Source organism: Bos indicus, chromosome 5 (assembly GCF_029378745.1).
Source record: "Bos indicus isolate NIAB-ARS_2022 breed Sahiwal x Tharparkar chromosome 5, NIAB-ARS_B.indTharparkar_mat_pri_1.0, whole genome shotgun sequence".
Classification (NCBI taxonomy): domain Eukaryota; kingdom Metazoa; phylum Chordata; class Mammalia; order Artiodactyla; family Bovidae; genus Bos; species Bos indicus.
The window spans coordinates 99,055,343-99,072,651 of NC_091764.1; the positions used below are offsets into that span (position 1 = coordinate 99,055,343).

General features: G+C 37.1%; 1 protein-coding gene across 1 annotated transcript; it reads left to right on the forward strand.

The window, feature by feature from the left end:
• Positions 1 to 5,067: 5,067 nt before the first annotated feature.
• LOC139183198 (C-type lectin domain family 7 member A-like) lies at positions 5,068 to 16,279 on the forward strand. The gene is made up of 6 exons (XM_070790088.1): positions 5,068 to 5,455; positions 6,345 to 6,444; positions 7,334 to 7,417; positions 11,594 to 11,701; positions 13,380 to 13,531; positions 15,131 to 16,279. The coding sequence occupies exons 1-6, from the start codon at positions 5,414 to 5,416 to the stop codon at positions 15,239 to 15,241; spliced, it is 597 nt and encodes a 198-aa protein (XP_070646189.1). The 5' UTR covers positions 5,068 to 5,413; the 3' UTR covers positions 15,242 to 16,279.
• Positions 16,280 to 17,309: the final 1,030 nt, after the last annotated feature.

Sequence of the window (17,309 nt, forward strand, 5' to 3'; positions counted from 1 at the left end):
TCCCAGATTTTCACCTTCCTAAAGTGAAACTGTCCCCATTAAATACTAACTTTCCATTCCCCCTCCCCATCCCTTATCCTCCAGCCGTGGCATCTACTAGTGTATCAGCACTTTCTGACTGTATGAATTTGTCTATTCTAGATACCTTGTGTAAGTGGAATCAAACAATATTTGTCTGTACCTAATGTAAATTCTCCAAGCCAGGCTTCAGCAATACGTGAACTGTGAACTTCCAGATGTTCAAGCTGGTTTTCGAAAAGGCAGAGGAACCAGAGATCAAATTGCCAACATCTGCTGTATCATTGAAAAAGGAAGAGAGTTCCAGAAAAACATCTATTTCTGCTTTATTGACTATGCCAAAGCCTTTGACTGTGTGGATCACAATAAACTGTGGAAAATTCTTCAAGAGATGGGACTACCAGAGCACCTGACCTGCCTCTTGAGAAACCTATATGCAGGTCAGGAAGCAATAGTTAGAACTGGACATGAAACAGCAGACTGGTTCCAAATAGGAAAAGGAGTATGTCAAGGTTATATATATTGTCACCCTGCTAATTTAACTTCTATGCAGAATACATCATGAGAAAGGCTGGGCTGGAAGAAGCACAAGCTGGAATCAAGATTGCCAGGAGAAATATCAATAACCTCAGATATGCAGATGATACCACCGTTATGGCAGAAAGTGAAGAGGAACTAGCAAGCCTCTTGATGAAAGTGAAAGTGGAGAGTGAAAAAGTAGGCTTAAAGTTCAACATTCAGAAAACGAAGATCATGGCATCTGGTCCCATCACTTCATAGGAAATAGATGGAGAAACAGTGGAAACAGTGCCAGACTTTATTTTTTGGGGCTCCAAAATCACTGCAGATGGTGACTGCAGCCATGAAATTAAAAGATGCTTACTCCTCAGAAAAAAAGTTACGACCAACCTAGATAGCATATTCAAAAGCAGAGACATTACTTTGCCAACAAAGGTTCATCTAGTCAAGGCTATGGTTTTTCCAATGGTCATGTATGGATGTGAGAGTTGGACTGTGAAGAAAGCTGAGTGCCGAAGAATTGATACTTTTGAACTGTGGTGTTGGAGAAGACTCTTGAGAGTCCCTTGGACTGCAAGGAGATACACCCAGTCCATTCTGAAGGAGATCAGCCCTGGGATTTCTTTGGAGGGAATGATGCTGTAGCTAAAACTCCAGTACTTTGGCCACCTCATGTGAAGAATTGCCTCATTGGAAAAGACTCTGATGCTGGGAGAGATTGGGGGCAGTAGGAGAAGGGGACGACAGAGGATGAGATGGCTGGATGGCATCACTGACTCGATGGACGTGAGTCTGAGTGAACTCTGGGAGTTGGTGATGGACAGGGAGGCCTGGTGTGCTGTGATTCATGGGGTCACAAGGAATCGGACACAACTGAGTGACTGAACTTAGAACTTAGAACTAATATGAAGTGGCTTCCCTGGTGGCTCAGTCATTAAAGCATCTGCCTGCAATGCAGGAGACCTGGGTTCAGTCCCTGGGTTGGGAAGATCCCCTGTAGGAGGGAATGGCAGCACATTTCCTGGCCTGGAAATTTCCATGGATAGAGGACTCTGGCAGGTTACAGTCCATGGTGTTGCAAAGAGTCAGACATGACTGAGTGATTTTCACTTTCATTTTCATAGTATATTGGAATGCATTTTTAAGGCTAACTGAATATTTGTCCTACAAGCAGATTGTACCTTTTAATTTACCCCTTTATGCTATACACAATACAGTGAGTACATGTTAATCTTAAACTCCCACTCTATCACCTTCTTTTTTTCTCCCTCAGGTGACCGTAAATTCTTTCTCTAAGTCTGTGAGTCTGTTTCTGCTTTGTAAGTAAGTTCATTTGTACCATTTTTTTTTTTTTTAAGATTTCACATATAAGTGTACAGATGAACCTATTTCCAGGGCAGGAATAGAGACACAGACAAAGAGAATGGGCATGTTGACACAGTGGGAGAAAGAGAGGGTGAGGAGAATTGGTAGATCAGAATCAACATGTATACACTATTATATCAGACAGCTAGTGGGAACCTGCTATAAAGCACAGGTTGCTCAGCTCGGTGCTCTGTGATAATCAAGATTGGGTGGGGGTGGGGTGGCGTGGGAGGAAGGCCCAGGAAGGAGGCAACATATGTATACATATAGCTGATTTGATTCATTGTACAGAAGAAACTAACACAATATTGTAAAGAATTATATTGCAATAAAAATGTTATTAAATATCACCTAGTAGATTCCTTAAACCTCCCAACAGACTACACTTGTGTGGAAGGTACTCCCGATGCTGCTGAAGAGGATGAGGCTTCCAAAGTTAGCTGCCTCACTCACTGTTGCTACAGAGAAAGTCATAAGTATGAACTGCAGTCAGCTCTTACCACCCACACCACTGGATGATATCACTACACTGAGAGCATAGAAATCATATGTATTCACCCCTAGAATACATGTTCAAAGCCAGTTTTCTGTCTTAATTATACTTTACCAATAAGAATGCTGTTTAGTCGCAAAACAAATGCATTTCTGTTCAATGACACATTTTAGGATTGGAGAATTTGGCATAGAAGGTACAAATTGAGATGTACTGCAGCCAAGTAGAGTAATTACATCCATGAGCCTCGAAGTTCATGGCACACAAATATGCCTAAAAACTAAGCTTTGCCCTTATGAGAAAGTCCACATGCATGGAGAATTTCTAGAACACTTTCCTTGTTGTCTTTATTTATGTCAGAAACCTCCTCCCAGAAAGCAACCCATTAGATCCTAGCAAAGAAAAATAAGTCAAAGACAAACCTACAAGGACAAAAGGTAGAAATTTTCAAATGTGCTACCATTATTTAAAGGAGATAAGACAGTTTTGCTTTGGAGGCAATGGGGGAAGGAAACATAAACCATGGAAAAGTGCTTTTGAAAAGACTTCAAACCATATAGCTGACATAGAAGTGGGTTTTGGTTATTACTATACATTTCTAAGAAGAATTTTAAAGCATCGGACATAAGGGTCCTTTGATGCACAGATCAATGTGGTTGATAAAAAAAACAAAACAAAACTTTTGTTCCTGTCTAACACACACTTTTAGGGTTAAATGGGGCATTGAACTATTCACTGAATTAAACAAATCATAATTTATAAATACATGCTCTGACAATTTTGGCTATAACTAGAACAGATGATTTTTTACTTTGATGCCTTAAAAGGACTACATTCAACCCCACTCAACATTTTGAGTCTGTTGCTTTGTTTCTTTCTTGATTTCTATTTATTATTTAAACAGAAAATCTCCTCCTTTAGATAATTTAAAGAGAAGACAAGAAATAACTAGAAATCTATTATTATTCAAATTAGCCAGCCCAGTTATGTATGTATTTTTATTACTGCAGTCTGTCAAGCAATGTGGTTATCAAAATGTTTGTTAAAGATATAAGTTGCTTATGCACATTTTGACATAAACATTTTGTGACATAAAATAAGCAAAATGTGACATAAGTACATTTTGACAAAAATTTTACTTATTTTTACAGTTTTTATCTCATATATATATATATTAGGGATTTACCTTCATTCTTTAAAAGGAAAAATGTATGAATCATGTCAGGTAGAACATGGATATTATTTCCTTTTTGTTTTTATTAATATAACCTTTTATTTTGTTGTTAACCATTTTCTAATCTCATGAGATCCTGAGATGACCATTTTAATTCAGATTTATGGTAACTGCTAAAGTTCAGATTTGAACTGATCTACAGATGTCCTCACAATTTGGGGCTTTAGTTCTTTGTGACTCTTGTCTGACAGAGTGTGGAGTAAATGAGATACTGACACCAGTGGAAACTTTCTGTGTGGGAATATTGAAGGCCGTTTGATCATTGGCTATCTTTTTCTCTGACATTGTCTCTCTAAGGCCAGTCATACATTTCAACAAGGACCTCCTAGTCTCAAAGCAGAAGTGAAAGGCCAGCAGAGTGAGCTCATCCTAGCTGTGTTCCTGACCAAGCTTTTCCTCCTGTTGGTGAAATCTCAAGGCATAAACACAGGTACCATCAGGCACTGTGGGTCACGCTGTTGAACAAAGAAGGATAAAGCAGGTAAAGGAGAATTTGCTAGTGGGAGACCATGTAGAAAGTTACAAGGATTTTGTATCATTGCAAGAAAGAATTCACTTTGGGGTCCGTGTTAATTAATATCTAATGTTAACCCTGTTTGACCCTATGGATCAAAATATTTAATATGCCGAATATGAGTTTTAAATATACTCAAATGTTTTGGGGAATATTTAACTCTTTTTAAGGTAATATACATTTATGGGTTTTTTTTTTTCCTCTCACCTCTAGGGGTGGCAGCCAACTGGTTAGCAACTAATTATGCAAAGCTTGAACTCCCTTGTCTTAAAGTTAAATGTAATGGAAAAAGTTCAAGTGTTTGGATAATATGATTATTTTTCCATTAAAATATACCCAGGTTTATATAACAAATGTATTTTCTTGTTATTTGGGTGTACAGTTATTGAATTATAAAGTAACTAAATAAAAATCAGTGAGCTAGGAAAATATGTCCTTGAAAAAGTATTTACTTTGTAATTTGTCACTGTGGTAGAAAGAATATTTATTGCAAAATGGTTGGTAGTATATTCATACATCTTATTATCATTTGATGATTGTTCAAATCAAGTTTCCTCAAATTATAAAGAAATTAAAAGGTGAAATACTATGATATTAATATTTTAAGAAACAAGAATAAAATCTATTTAGGAAGACCAGTTATCTGGTTCTTTCTATCGAGTTACCAAAAACATTATTTTTTGAAAAATTATTTTCAAAATTTATTTTGAAAAATTTTTGAAGATTATTATTTTTTGAAAAATGTTTTTCCTCTTAAATAAATAGTCATTATTTATTTATATTTCTAGGGAAGAGACATCATTATGTATTTTTTGTGGAAGTGTTTATATAAACTAATTATAGGCAAAGGATCATATTTTTGTAATTTTAGAAGCCACTGATATAACACACATATTTGAACTAAATATATATTACATATAAAATATATACTTTAATTTGTACTTATATATATTTATTTATTTGAACTAAATACTTTTGTTTACAACAAACTGTGGAAGAATATTAAAGAGATGGGAATACCAGATCACCTTACCTGCCTCCTGAGAAACCTGTACACAGGTCAAGAAGCAACAGTTAGAACCGGATATGGAACAATTGACTGATTCCAAATTGGGAAAGGAGTAGGTCAAGGCTGTATATTGTTACCCTACTTATTTAACTTCTATGCAGAATACACCATGCGAAATGCCGGGCTGGGTGAAGCACAAGTGGAATCAAGACTTTGGGGAGAAATCTCAATAACCTCAGATATGCAGATGACAGCATCCTTATGGCCGAAAGAAAAGAGGAACTAAAGAGCCTCTTGATGAAGGTGAAAAAGGAGAGTGAAAAAGCTGGTTTAAAACTCAATATTCAAAAAATGAAGGTCATGGCCTCTGGTCCCATCACTTCATGGCAAGTAGATGGGGAAACAATGGAAATAGTGACAGACTTTCTTTTCCAAAATCACTGCAGCCCTGAAATTAAAAGATGCTTGCTCCTAGACAGCATATTAAAAAGCAGAGACATTGCTGAAAAAGGTCCTTCTAGTCAAAGCTACAGTTTTTCCAATAGTCGTGTATGGATGTGAGAGTTGGACCATAAAGAAAGCTGAGTGCTGAAGAATTGATGCTTTTGAACTGTGGTGTTAGAATTACAAATTATGCCTCAGTTATTTGATGTTACTTCCTAAAATGCCTTCTCTTGAATCCCACAATTTCTGCCTTTTTCTCAAACTGAGAAGATTGTCAAATTTGAGTGTGTGTGTCTGTCCTAAAGAGGGATTACTCTATTCAGTTTCAGACTATGGTTGCCGTTTGGGCATGATACAGGCACTAAGTGACCAAATACAAATTTGCAAGAGAAGCTCTAATTCTAGATATTTATGTGAGAATGAAATATACCATTTCCCAAATTGTTGCAATGAATTCGTTTATTTTAAAAACAGTAAAAGCTTAACATAACATACCCATGAACTGTAATGGCCTGTTAATGAATCATGTAGAGACTGTTGTAAGTAATCACAAAGAGAAATTTTAAAAGTATTTTTTTTCTGATATTTTGAGATCAATAGTTATTTGGCATCACTTATTTCAGATTAGCATGCTGATCATTCATTTAGCTCTTTCTATTATTTCATGATAAATGTTGCTATTTTTCAATGCTATTAAAATGCCTTATTCAATGCTGCAAAGGATTCTTGCTGTGTTCTTTGCCTTCAGACCTCAGAAATGAGCCAGGAGAAAGTGATATACATGGAGCCAAAAATCCTGTATTCAAAGAAAAAGAAGGACAAAAGATTTCAGAGTCATAAAAGGAAAGGTAAAGTTTCTTTTTCATTTGTTTTCTTGTTTTCTGAAAATATTATGATGTTAAGTAAGAAAAAAAGAAATCAAAATTGTGTCCACACATATTTGATATTACATGCCTAGTTCTTTATATACTGAGGTGTGCATACGTGCTAAGTTGCTTCAGTCATGTCTGACTCGTTGAGATACTATCAACTGTTGCCTGCCGGGCTTCTCTGTCCATGGGATTCTCCAAGCAAGAATTCTGAAGTGGGTTGCCATGCCCTCCTCCAGGCGATCTTTCCCACCCAGGGATTGAAACTGCATCTCCTGCAGCTCCTGCATTGCAGGTAGATTCTTTACCACTGAGCCACCAGGGAAACCCTTATATGTTGCTTTTCAGTCACTCAGTCATGTCTGATTCTTTGTGACTCCATGGGCTGCAGCATGCCAGGCTTCCCTGTCCTTCACTATCTCCTTGAGTTTGCTCATGTCCAATGAGTTGGTGATGCCATGTGACCATCTCATCCTCTGTTGTCCCCTTCTCCCACCTCCAATCTTTCCCAGCATCAGGGTCTTTCCTAATGAGTCAGTTCTTCTCATCAGGTGGCCAAAGTATTGGAGTTTCAGCTTCAGAATCATTCCTTCCAATGAATATTCAGGGTTGATTTCCTTTAGGATTGGTAGATTTGATCTCCTTGCATTCCAAGGGACTCTGAACAGTTTTTTCCAGCGCTTATATACTGAGGGATATAAAAATATAATAGTAATGAGATTTGTGGTCACAGTAATTATAGATATTAATTTTAAACTCCAGAACAAATTTCCATTTTGTTCTAATTCTGTGTTTTTTTTTTAAATTCTTGATGCTTAATATATTTATTTATTTATATATATATATATTGCTTTTTGATTTTGTACAGAATCTCCATGGCATATCATTGCAATAATCCTGGGAATTGTATGCTTGTTTCTCCTACTGGCAATCACAGTCTTAGGATATATGTGTGAGTACCATATATACACATTTCTTATGAGTGAAAAGAGTCAGGATGAAAAATGAGATACTATAACTAATGAACTTCTGTTGATATAAAGTTGTATAGAAATCATTAATGATCATGGATGGTGTTGATAATAATATTGATGATGATGATTTTATTATTTTGCTGTCACTGAGTGTTTATGCCACACAGAATAGTGTGATAAGTGTAATAGCACAAAAATCTTGCTGATTATATAATGCTGTTTACATACACAGTGGAAATTATTTTTCAAGTATGATGAGGTTTTCCATATGACCAAAGAGTTGGGAAAATATTTATTTGAATATTACATTCATTATTATATACATTAAGCATATTGTTATATACTTAAAGATAATAATGTTTAAATTGCAACGGAAAATAAATGATTTATTTTCTATATGATTAAATGTTATAAATTTTACATAGTTCATATAAATTTTCAAAAATTCTTATACAATGCTTGTTTCCAATATCTTTTCCTCATGATCATTAATTCTTTGTTTCACTCATTCAACAAACAATTTTGAGGATCTCTTAGGATCAGGAACTATGTATGGCATCAAAGATACAAAAATTAAAGGAAAAGTCATTTTTCAATGAGCTCAGTTTAAAGGAAAATATTTTTTAAAAAATGAACCAGTATTTAAAATAAAATATTATTAGTATAAAGGATGATGGCATGAAGATATCAGATGAATGGTGTATAGCATGCTGAGGTCAAGAAAGCTCTCCTGTAGGATTTAATAATTGATAAAAAGGGAAGGTAAGAAATAATTAGGAGGCTCAGGATAGAGAAGGCTCATTCAGGTAAAGAATAATATGAAAAAGGGACAGATGTACATGCTGGAAACATTCAGGTTTTGGACCAAAAAAAAAAAAGTGGCTAGAAGGAAGTTTGGCTAGGTATGTAACTTCATGGAAATCTTTTGTACCATGGTGTGTGCATGCATGCTAAATCGCTTCAGTTATGTCAGACTCTGTGACCCTATTGACTGTAACCTGCCAGGATCCTCTGTCCATGGGATTCTCCAGGCAAGAATACTTGAGTGGGTTGCCATACCACCCTCCAGGGGATCTTTCTGACCCAGAAATCGAACCCACATCTCTTATATCTCCTGCATTGCAGGCGGATTCTTTACCCACTGAACCACCTGGGAAGCCCTTGTACCATGTTAAGAAATTTTAAATTTGCCTTAAAATCAAAGGAAACAATTGAAGTATTTTACATTAAGGAAAAACATAACTCATATTACATGAGCAGATCTGGATTCTGGAAAGTCCAGTCAAGGTAGACTGGAAAGATCAGATAGGGGATTATATCCAGATGAGAAATGAAATGTTGCCTGCCATGTCAGTAAACAAAGGATGTCACAATCATCAGTGATTGTAGGCATCAGGGGTGGTAGGCTGGTAAGCCCAGAGGGAAGCAAAAGAATACCTGTGATTTAGCAGCCATCAGACTGAAGCCACTCCATACAATGAGCCCCAAGGACACTTAGTATATGAAAACACAGCATACTGGCCCCAGATAGCTGAGATGCATATCAAAGGAGTGATTTCTGTGAGCCCAGACTCTAGTATATTCCTGTACAAAGAGAAACGCTGAATCTTAATTTGAAATATCTAGTTTCCTTTATTGTTTAGATAACAATAATCTTTTGAAATTTAGACTACCTGCCTTTTATTGCCAAACTCCTATATAACCTATCTCTCCCTCCCACCCTCACCTCTTCAGATTGTTCTTTCAGAGTTACTTGAAGTGCTTCCTTCCCAGGGTTTGAAGTCTGAAAAACTCCCACTGAATAAAACATAACTCTCAACTTTTAAGTTGTGAATATATATATTTTTTAGTTGACACAGACTAGGGGTAAGAATTTCAGACTTTTTCAGTGGGAAGCACAAATTTTTTCTGCAATAGATTGATGGATACCTGTGTGTTTATAAAAAGGGAAGCAAGAAGGTAAGGGGAACTTAGGCTTGATGGCTATTGTTTCTATGTGAAGTATTGATAGCAGATGAAGCCATCTTTTGAGAGAGAGTCAGGAGGGGTCATAGATAATTTAGGAAAAGACTGAATAGCTATTGAATTAGGAAAAGAATGTGACTCAATAAACACATTGTGTAGTATTGAAGAGCATAATGATGATGAGAATTGTAAATGTCGATCAGCACTAATCTGTATCTGAACAGTTCTGTGACCTTTTTGTCATTGGACTTTCAGAAGTTTGTGGGCAGGCAATGTGATGAGATGAGTGATACATGTCTATCAGAGTTGGCTATTTTAAGATGTGCCTAAAGACTATTCTTCAAATTGTTGGAAGTCTTGCCCAAATCAGTTCTCTACTGTGTGGCCTTCAATTCAGTTCAGTCGCTCAGTCGTGTCCGACTCTTTGCCACCCCATGAACCGCAGCTCACCAGGCCTCCCTGTCCATCACCAACTCCAGGAGTCCACCCAAACCCATGTCCATTGAGTTGGCGATGCCATCCAACCATCTTATCCTCCATCATCCCCTTCTCCTGCCCTCAATCTTTCCCAGCATCAGGGTCTTTTCCAATGAGTCAGCTCTTCGCATCAGGTGGCCAAAGTACTGGAGTTTCAGCTTCAACATCAGTCCTTCCAATGAACACCCAGGACTGATCTCCTTTAGGATGGACTAGTTGGTTCTCCTTGCAGTGCAAGGGACTCTCAACAGTCTTCTCCAACACCATAGTTCAAAAGCATCAATTCTTCGGTGCTCAACCTTTTTTATAGTCCAACTCTCACATACATACATGACCACTGGAAAAACCATTGCCTGACTAGATGGACCTTTGTTGACAAAGTAGTGTCTCTGCTTTTAAATATGCTGTCTAGGTTGGTCATAACTTTCCTTCCAAGGAGTGTCTTTTAATTTCATGGCTGCAATCACCATCTGCAGTGATTTTGGAACCCAGAAAAATAAAGTCTGATACTGTTTCCACTGTTTCCCCATCTACCTGCCATGAAGTGATGGGACTGGATGCCATGAGCTTAGTTTTCTGAATGTTGAGCTTTAAGCCAACTTTTTCACTCTCCTCTTTCACTTTCATCAAGACGCTCTTTAGTTCTTCTTCACTTTCTGCCATAAGGCTGGTGTCATCTGCGTATCTGAGGTTATTGATATTTCTCCCGGCAATCTTGATTCCAGCTTTGCTTCCTCCAGCCCAGCGTTTCTCATGATGTACTCTGCATATAAGTTAAATAAGCAGGGTGACAATATACAGCCTTGACATACTCCTTTTCCTATTTGGAACCAGTCTGCTGTTCCATGTCCAGTTCTAACTGTTGCTTCCTGTGTGGCCTTAGACAGACAAAAAGGAAAGGGAGGTGGGTGTCTACTAATCACAAGAAATGGCAGTATTTAGAAACTAGAAGTATTGGTGTGCCTTTTAAATTAAGGTCCAAAATATAAACATTGGAATGGATTAATGAATCAGAGCAACAGTGATATTTATTGTAACCAAGAACATTAAGAGACTGTGCAATTAATGTTTCTAGAGCTTTTTTACAAGTAGACATTGCATTTGGCTGAATGGTGATGAGTGTTAGCACAGTTTGAAACAACGATTCTCAATTTTGTAACAAATTCTCCAGTGTTTTGAAAAATGTTCCTACACTTGCTTTTACATTTTTTATGCACGAATTTTTGGAAAAGATGGCTGTTTCTCTCAGAGTTTTTTAACTCTCTTTTTTCATATTATAAGTCGCCCTTTGAGTTCTTTTCTCATAGGTGTTCAATGAATCCATTATAAACTTGTGCTAAAAAAAGCCAAATCCCTTAGGTTACCCTTAAATGAAAATATTAAATGCTAAATCAAATAGTGAATACTAAATTTCACAAATTTCAAAATCTTTATTTGAAGAGTATATGACATAAAAGCCCTTTATTTCAGTTTATATTCTCTGTTTTATAAATGTTGATTACTGTTTTACATACTTAAAGTATTATAATTTATAGCTATATATAAAAATAAATTTTATGTTCTGACACTTTAAAATATTTTAATGTTACATTTTCTCTGATCATACTTTCATTTAGTCAATATTGTTTATTTTGTAATTCAGAATTAAATTATTGTAATAAAATGATCTATTGAAACCATTGATTATCTTAATTTTACAATATGGATTGAAGATTCTCAGACAAATTCTAAGTGCAATACACAAGATACGAAAGACACAAGAGAAAGGAATGTTTCTGTACCAGGAGCTGAGGATCACTCGGTTTTACCACTTGGCACAGGTAAGTACTAAATATTGAGTCTGTTAGCTGACAGATTTTTTTCATGGAATTATCCCCTACTCCTTGGAAGAAAAGTTATGACCAACCTAGATAGCATATTGAAAAGCAGAGACATTATTTTGCCAACAAAGGTCCGTCTAGTCAAGGCTATGCTTTTTCCAATGGTCACGTATGGATGTGAGAGTTGGACTGTGAAGAAAGCTGAGCGCCAAAGAATTGATGCTTTTGACCTGTGGTGTTGGAGAAGACTTTTGAGAGTCCTTTGGACTGCAAGGAGATCCAACCAGTCCATTCTGAAGGAGATCAGCCCTGGGATTTCTTTGGAAGGAATGATGCTGAAGCTAAAACTCCAGTACTTTGGCCACCTCATGAGAAGAGTTGACTCATTGGAAAAGACTCTGATGCTGGGAGGGATTGGGGGCAGGAGGAAAAGGGGACGACAGAGGATGAGATGGCTAGATGGCATCACCGACTCAATAGACATGAGTTTGAGTGAGCTCCAGGAGTTGGTGATGGACAGGGAGGCCTGGCGTGCTGCGATTCATGGGGTCGCAAAAAGTCGGACACGACTGAGTAACTGAACTGAACTGTACCGTTTCAGTGATGTTATTCACTCGCTAAGTCCTGTCCTACTCTTTGTGACCCTATGTACTGCAGCACACCAGGCTTCCCTGTCTTTCACCATTTCTGGAGCATGCTCAAATTCATGTCCATTGAGTTGGTGTTGCTATCTAACCATATCATCCTTTGCCACCCTCCTCTCATTTTGCCATCAATCTTTCTCAGCATCAGGGTCTTTTCCAATGAGTCATCTCTTTCCATCAGGTGGCCAAAGTATTGGAGCTTCAGCTTCAGCATCAGTCGTTTCAATCATTATTCAGGGTTGATTTCCTTTAGGATTGACTGGTTTGATCTCCTTGCTGCCCAAGGGACTCCCAAGAGTCTTCTCCAGCACCATAATTCAAAGGCCTTTTCAGTACTGTAAAACTTTACACTCAACTTTGTTAGGACCTTTAATTATGCTCATTCTTTCTTATCAAATCAATTTTATCAATTATAGTTAATTGAACACTGACTTTCCAAAGAAGCTCCTATTAGCCCTTTATATTGTTTTGATTATTTTGTGCTTGTGGATGAATTTTTACCTATATAGATTCCTTGGAATTAATGGTTATGTCATGCTCAGTCTCTCAGTCGTTGTCAGAGTCTATGTGACTCCTGGGCTCCACCAGATTCCTCTGTCCATGGGTTTCTCCCAGCAAGAATACTGGGTTGGGTAGCCATTCCTTTGTCCAGGGGTCTTCCTGACCCAGGGACTGAACCTGGGTTTCCTGCATTGTGGGCAAATTCTTTATCATCTGAGCCACAGAGAAGCCTGGAATTAATACTATTTCTATATACTTACACCGATGGATTTCTTCCTTCAGGGAGAACTGCTCCATTTTTCTGTAGTCTATTTGTATTCAAGAAGTCAAGATTTATCAATCTTAACAATGGCCTTGGGTCTGTCAGGCTCAACAGTATTCTTACCTACAGACTTTGGCAGGAGAACTATTGCTAACATAACTGTGGGGATGCAGGAAAGTTCATTCAGTTTGAAGTAAGCAGTGAAATACAGAAAAGTGCAGGTCTCTAAATGGTCTTGAGGTTGTGGATGATGGTGGTTTTTATTTTCAAGTTAAAGACTATGGTACATGTCAAGGAAGCTGGTCCTGCTGTGGAAAAGACTGTTACTATTTTTCAAAAACAGAGGAAAATTGGATGGAGAGTAAGAAGTCATGCCAAAAATTGGGCGCTAGTCTCATTAAGATTGATGACCAAGAGGAGCAGGTATGTTTACTTTACTACATCAGAATAAGTGCTTTAGAAGTTCATATGTCTTAAGTTAGGATAATTGTATAGGCTTTTCCTCCAATGTTATCTGTTATTTCATCAGTTTGATTTGAAGCACTGGTCCATATGGGTGCAGACTTACCTGCAGGGCAGGGGACACAGGTGTAACAAAGACTCGGAAGAATTATTTGTTAAACCTAGAGAAATAGCTTTCCTGTGGATGTGGGTGCCATGGGATGATTTTCAGTCTTTCGATTATATGTGTTGCCTCTACACATTTTAGTATACATCAGATTGCTCAGTATTCAGCCGCTAGGGGCTAATTCAGGGCAAATGAAAAACTGCCTTCAATGATACAAACAGTTTAAAAGAGACAACATCTCATTGTACTGAGTGCTATTCTTCCACCATCAGTGTTTGGGAAGGAACACATTTGTAGAGAAGGATGAGTTTTTTATTTTCATGATCATAGGAAATATAGAATGAAAATAAAAGTGAATGAACTAGCTGGAATGATTCTTCAAAAATGAATTTTTACCTTACTTATAATCCTGAGTGACAGAGGAAGCTTCTTTTTCCTGGAAGAGAAAATCTAGATTACATTTGCCATCACTTATAAGATTTGAGAATATAAAGCTTATCTAACAGATTATGTAGATTTCCTTCTACTGATTTAATTCAGGCATTGAATTTAATTCTTAATATTTAGTCCTGGAAATGTTATTTCTGTTAGTGTCTTATGAAGTACAGCTTAAAGCCCTATGTTTTCTTATTTATGAAAGTTATATTATCATAATAATAATATGAATGAATCAGTCTTTACTATCTAAGTAGTGGGATATGAAGCCAAAGAAATACAAATATCCAGATACAGATTACAAGTTCCTTGATCAATTTGAACCTCAGTTGTAATCAGTTCCCAAGTGATATGAGTTTTATTTTACCCCCGAGAGTTTGTTTTAATCCATTTTTTTCTTGTAATTTCCAGTTCTGTTCTCTTCAGTTTTATTCCTGCCATTGAAGTTTCTGGACTTAGAGCTTCATTGAATCTTTGTACTTTTGATTTGCATCTCCCTGATATCTAGTGAGCTTGTTATATCTCCATGTTTATAGTGCCTCTGTTTTATTTATTTGAAATATAGGTTCTTGTTCTTAATTTTGCTTATTTTTCTTATTGATTAACTTTGCTTTCTTATTGATTTTTAGGGATATTTTATTTGTTCATCAAACTAAATCACTACAAAAATCTGCAGATTTCAGACTTGTCTTTTTGTATTCTTTAAAGTATCTTATGATGAAGAGAAGTACTAGGTTTAGAGCAGTCATGTTTACCTATGTAATCTATTTTACATGGACTTTTAAAGTCCATGATGTTCATCCTTTTATATATTTCATCCAGACACGAGGAATAGAGTGATTCATTCATGAGGCCTTTCCACTTTCATTTCTTTTCTTCACAATGGAGAAATTAGTGCCTACTCTATTTGTCATAGGGGTATTTGAAAACAAATGTGTCCAGCATCTTATGAGAGTTCCCTGTAGTAAACTGTATTATTGATATTGTGAATAATGCTAGTGATTCTAATTTTCCCACAGGTCTTCATTCAATCAAAAATAAAATACAATCATTGGATTGGGTTAGAGAAAAAAGGGGATCGTCATCCCTGGAAGTGGCTGGATGGCACAACCGTTTCTAAGAATCTGTAAGATTTTATTTCATAGTCTCCCCACTCCCTTTCATTCTCAGTACCTGATTCATAAATTACAGGTCAAAAAGAGGAAATGGTCCTTGGGAATTTAGGGAACATCTTTAATTCCAGTCATCTCACTTCTCAGACCAGCAACCAAGTGCACATCTCAGGCCCCAGATAATCACATCCAAAAAGCATTATATCTACCCTCATTCTTTGGCAGTAGGAATGAATGATAACAAACCAAAAAATACCAAGTAATTTATATAGCATATTAGAGGATTGTAAATGCTATGATGTGATATGCAGCCCAATACATTTTGTCATAAAGGTGCTATATAAGTACCTTCCTGTGATGGAGGTAAAAAGAAGAGAGTTCAAGCTTCTTTGTTAGAAACTATAAGAATAATTGCCAGTAATTTTGATGGGGCATATCTGGAATTCAGTTTTAGATATATGGTGGATAAATATATTAAACATTTAATTACCTGCAGGATGTCACATGAACATTTTGGTACACTATTATCAAGTTCAGATGAGAGGTCTATTCATGCCTCAGTGCAGAGATGGTATTAATACTATGAGGCTGGAAGTGAACATAAGGAAATCTAAGGTCTGGGCCCTTGGACATCCAAATGTTTAAGATTATAGAACTCAAAAACATTACTGACCAATATAATATTGTAAAGCAATTAACCTCCAATTAAAATAAATAAGTTTATATTAAAAAAACATTACTGAGAAAAGTGGTTAAAAATATGATTAAGTCAATGAAGAGGGTAGGTTCATGGGGTACATTAAAAAGAAGGACTACTTCAATAAGCAAAATGTGAAAGGCTGGTGACTTTTCACTGCTAATTTTGTTACTTGATATTAATACTTTAACTGAGATTCATGAACAGTTGGAGCAAAATTAAAATACATTTTCTTCTATATATTGTAGCCTTGTCCTAAAATGCAAAATCCATGTTCCTTAATCTCCTTGCTCAGTTTCACAGATTTTTAATGCTTTGTTTCATGTGGAAGGCATTAGGCTCATTGGGGGAAAAAAGTAAACTCACATTTTCTTTCTTTCTTTTCACTGAAGAATAGATGACATACTATATTATATTATTAGCTTCAGGTATACGACATAGTGATCTGATGCTTAGTTATAACATAAATTGATCATTACAATAAGATGAGTCCCCCCGCCCCCCGAAAAGACTAGTAACCCTCTGTCACCACAGAAATTTATTGCAATATTATTGACTATATATTATATTCCCAGTAACTTACTCATTTTATAATTAGAAGTTTGTAACTTTTAACCCCCTTCATCTATTTTTCCCAGCTTCTCACTTCTCTTCTCTCTGCAACCACCAGTTTTTCCGCAGAATCTATGAATCTGACTATGTCATATGGGGCCCAGTGGCACAATCCACTCTGGTCACTGGAGCCAGGTGCCCCGGGGTATCTCCTGTATGGGCTGCATGTGTCCTATTGTTGTGGTTTAATTACAATTGCTGTGGGTGTACAGGTTGGTGGGTTTGGCCTGCAGGTGGCCAAAGTATTGGTGCTTCAGCTTCAGCATCAGTCCTTCCAATGAATCAGATCAGATCAGTCACTCAGTCATGTCCAACTCTTTGTGACCCCATGAATTGCAGCACGCCAGGCATCCCTGTCCATCACCATCTCCTGAAGTTCACCCAGACTCACGTCCATCGAGTCAGTGATACCATCCAGCCATTTCATCCTCTGTCGTCCCCTTCTCCTCTTGCCCTCAATCCCTCCCAGCATCAGAGTCTTTTCCAATGAGTCAACTCTTCTCATGAGGTGGCCAAAGTACTGGAGTTTCAGCTTCAGCATCATTCCTTCCAAAGAAATCCCAGGGCTGATCTCCTTCAGAATGGACTGGTTGGATCTCCTTGCAGTCCAAGGGACTCTCAAGAGTCTTCTCCAACATCACAGTTCAAAAGCATCAATTCTTCGGCGCTCAGCCTTCTTCACAGTCCAACTCTCACATCCATACACGACCAAGGGAAAACCATAGCCTTGACTAGACGAACCTTTGTTGGCAAAGTAATGTCTCTGCTTTTCAATAT

Bases quoted from the DNA above. Each gene is read 5' to 3' on its own strand.
- LOC139183198 (XM_070790088.1), top strand. From the start codon at position 5,414: ATGGCCGAAAGAAAAGAGGAACTAAAGAGCCTCTTGATGAAG. The intron at 6,445-7,333 runs GTAAAGTTTCTT...GATTTTGTACAG, and splicing joins TCAGAGTCATAAAAGGAAAG to AATCTCCATGGCATATCATT. The intron at 7,418-11,593 runs GTGAGTACCATA...TATGGATTGAAG, and splicing joins CACAGTCTTAGGATATATGT to ATTCTCAGACAAATTCTAAG.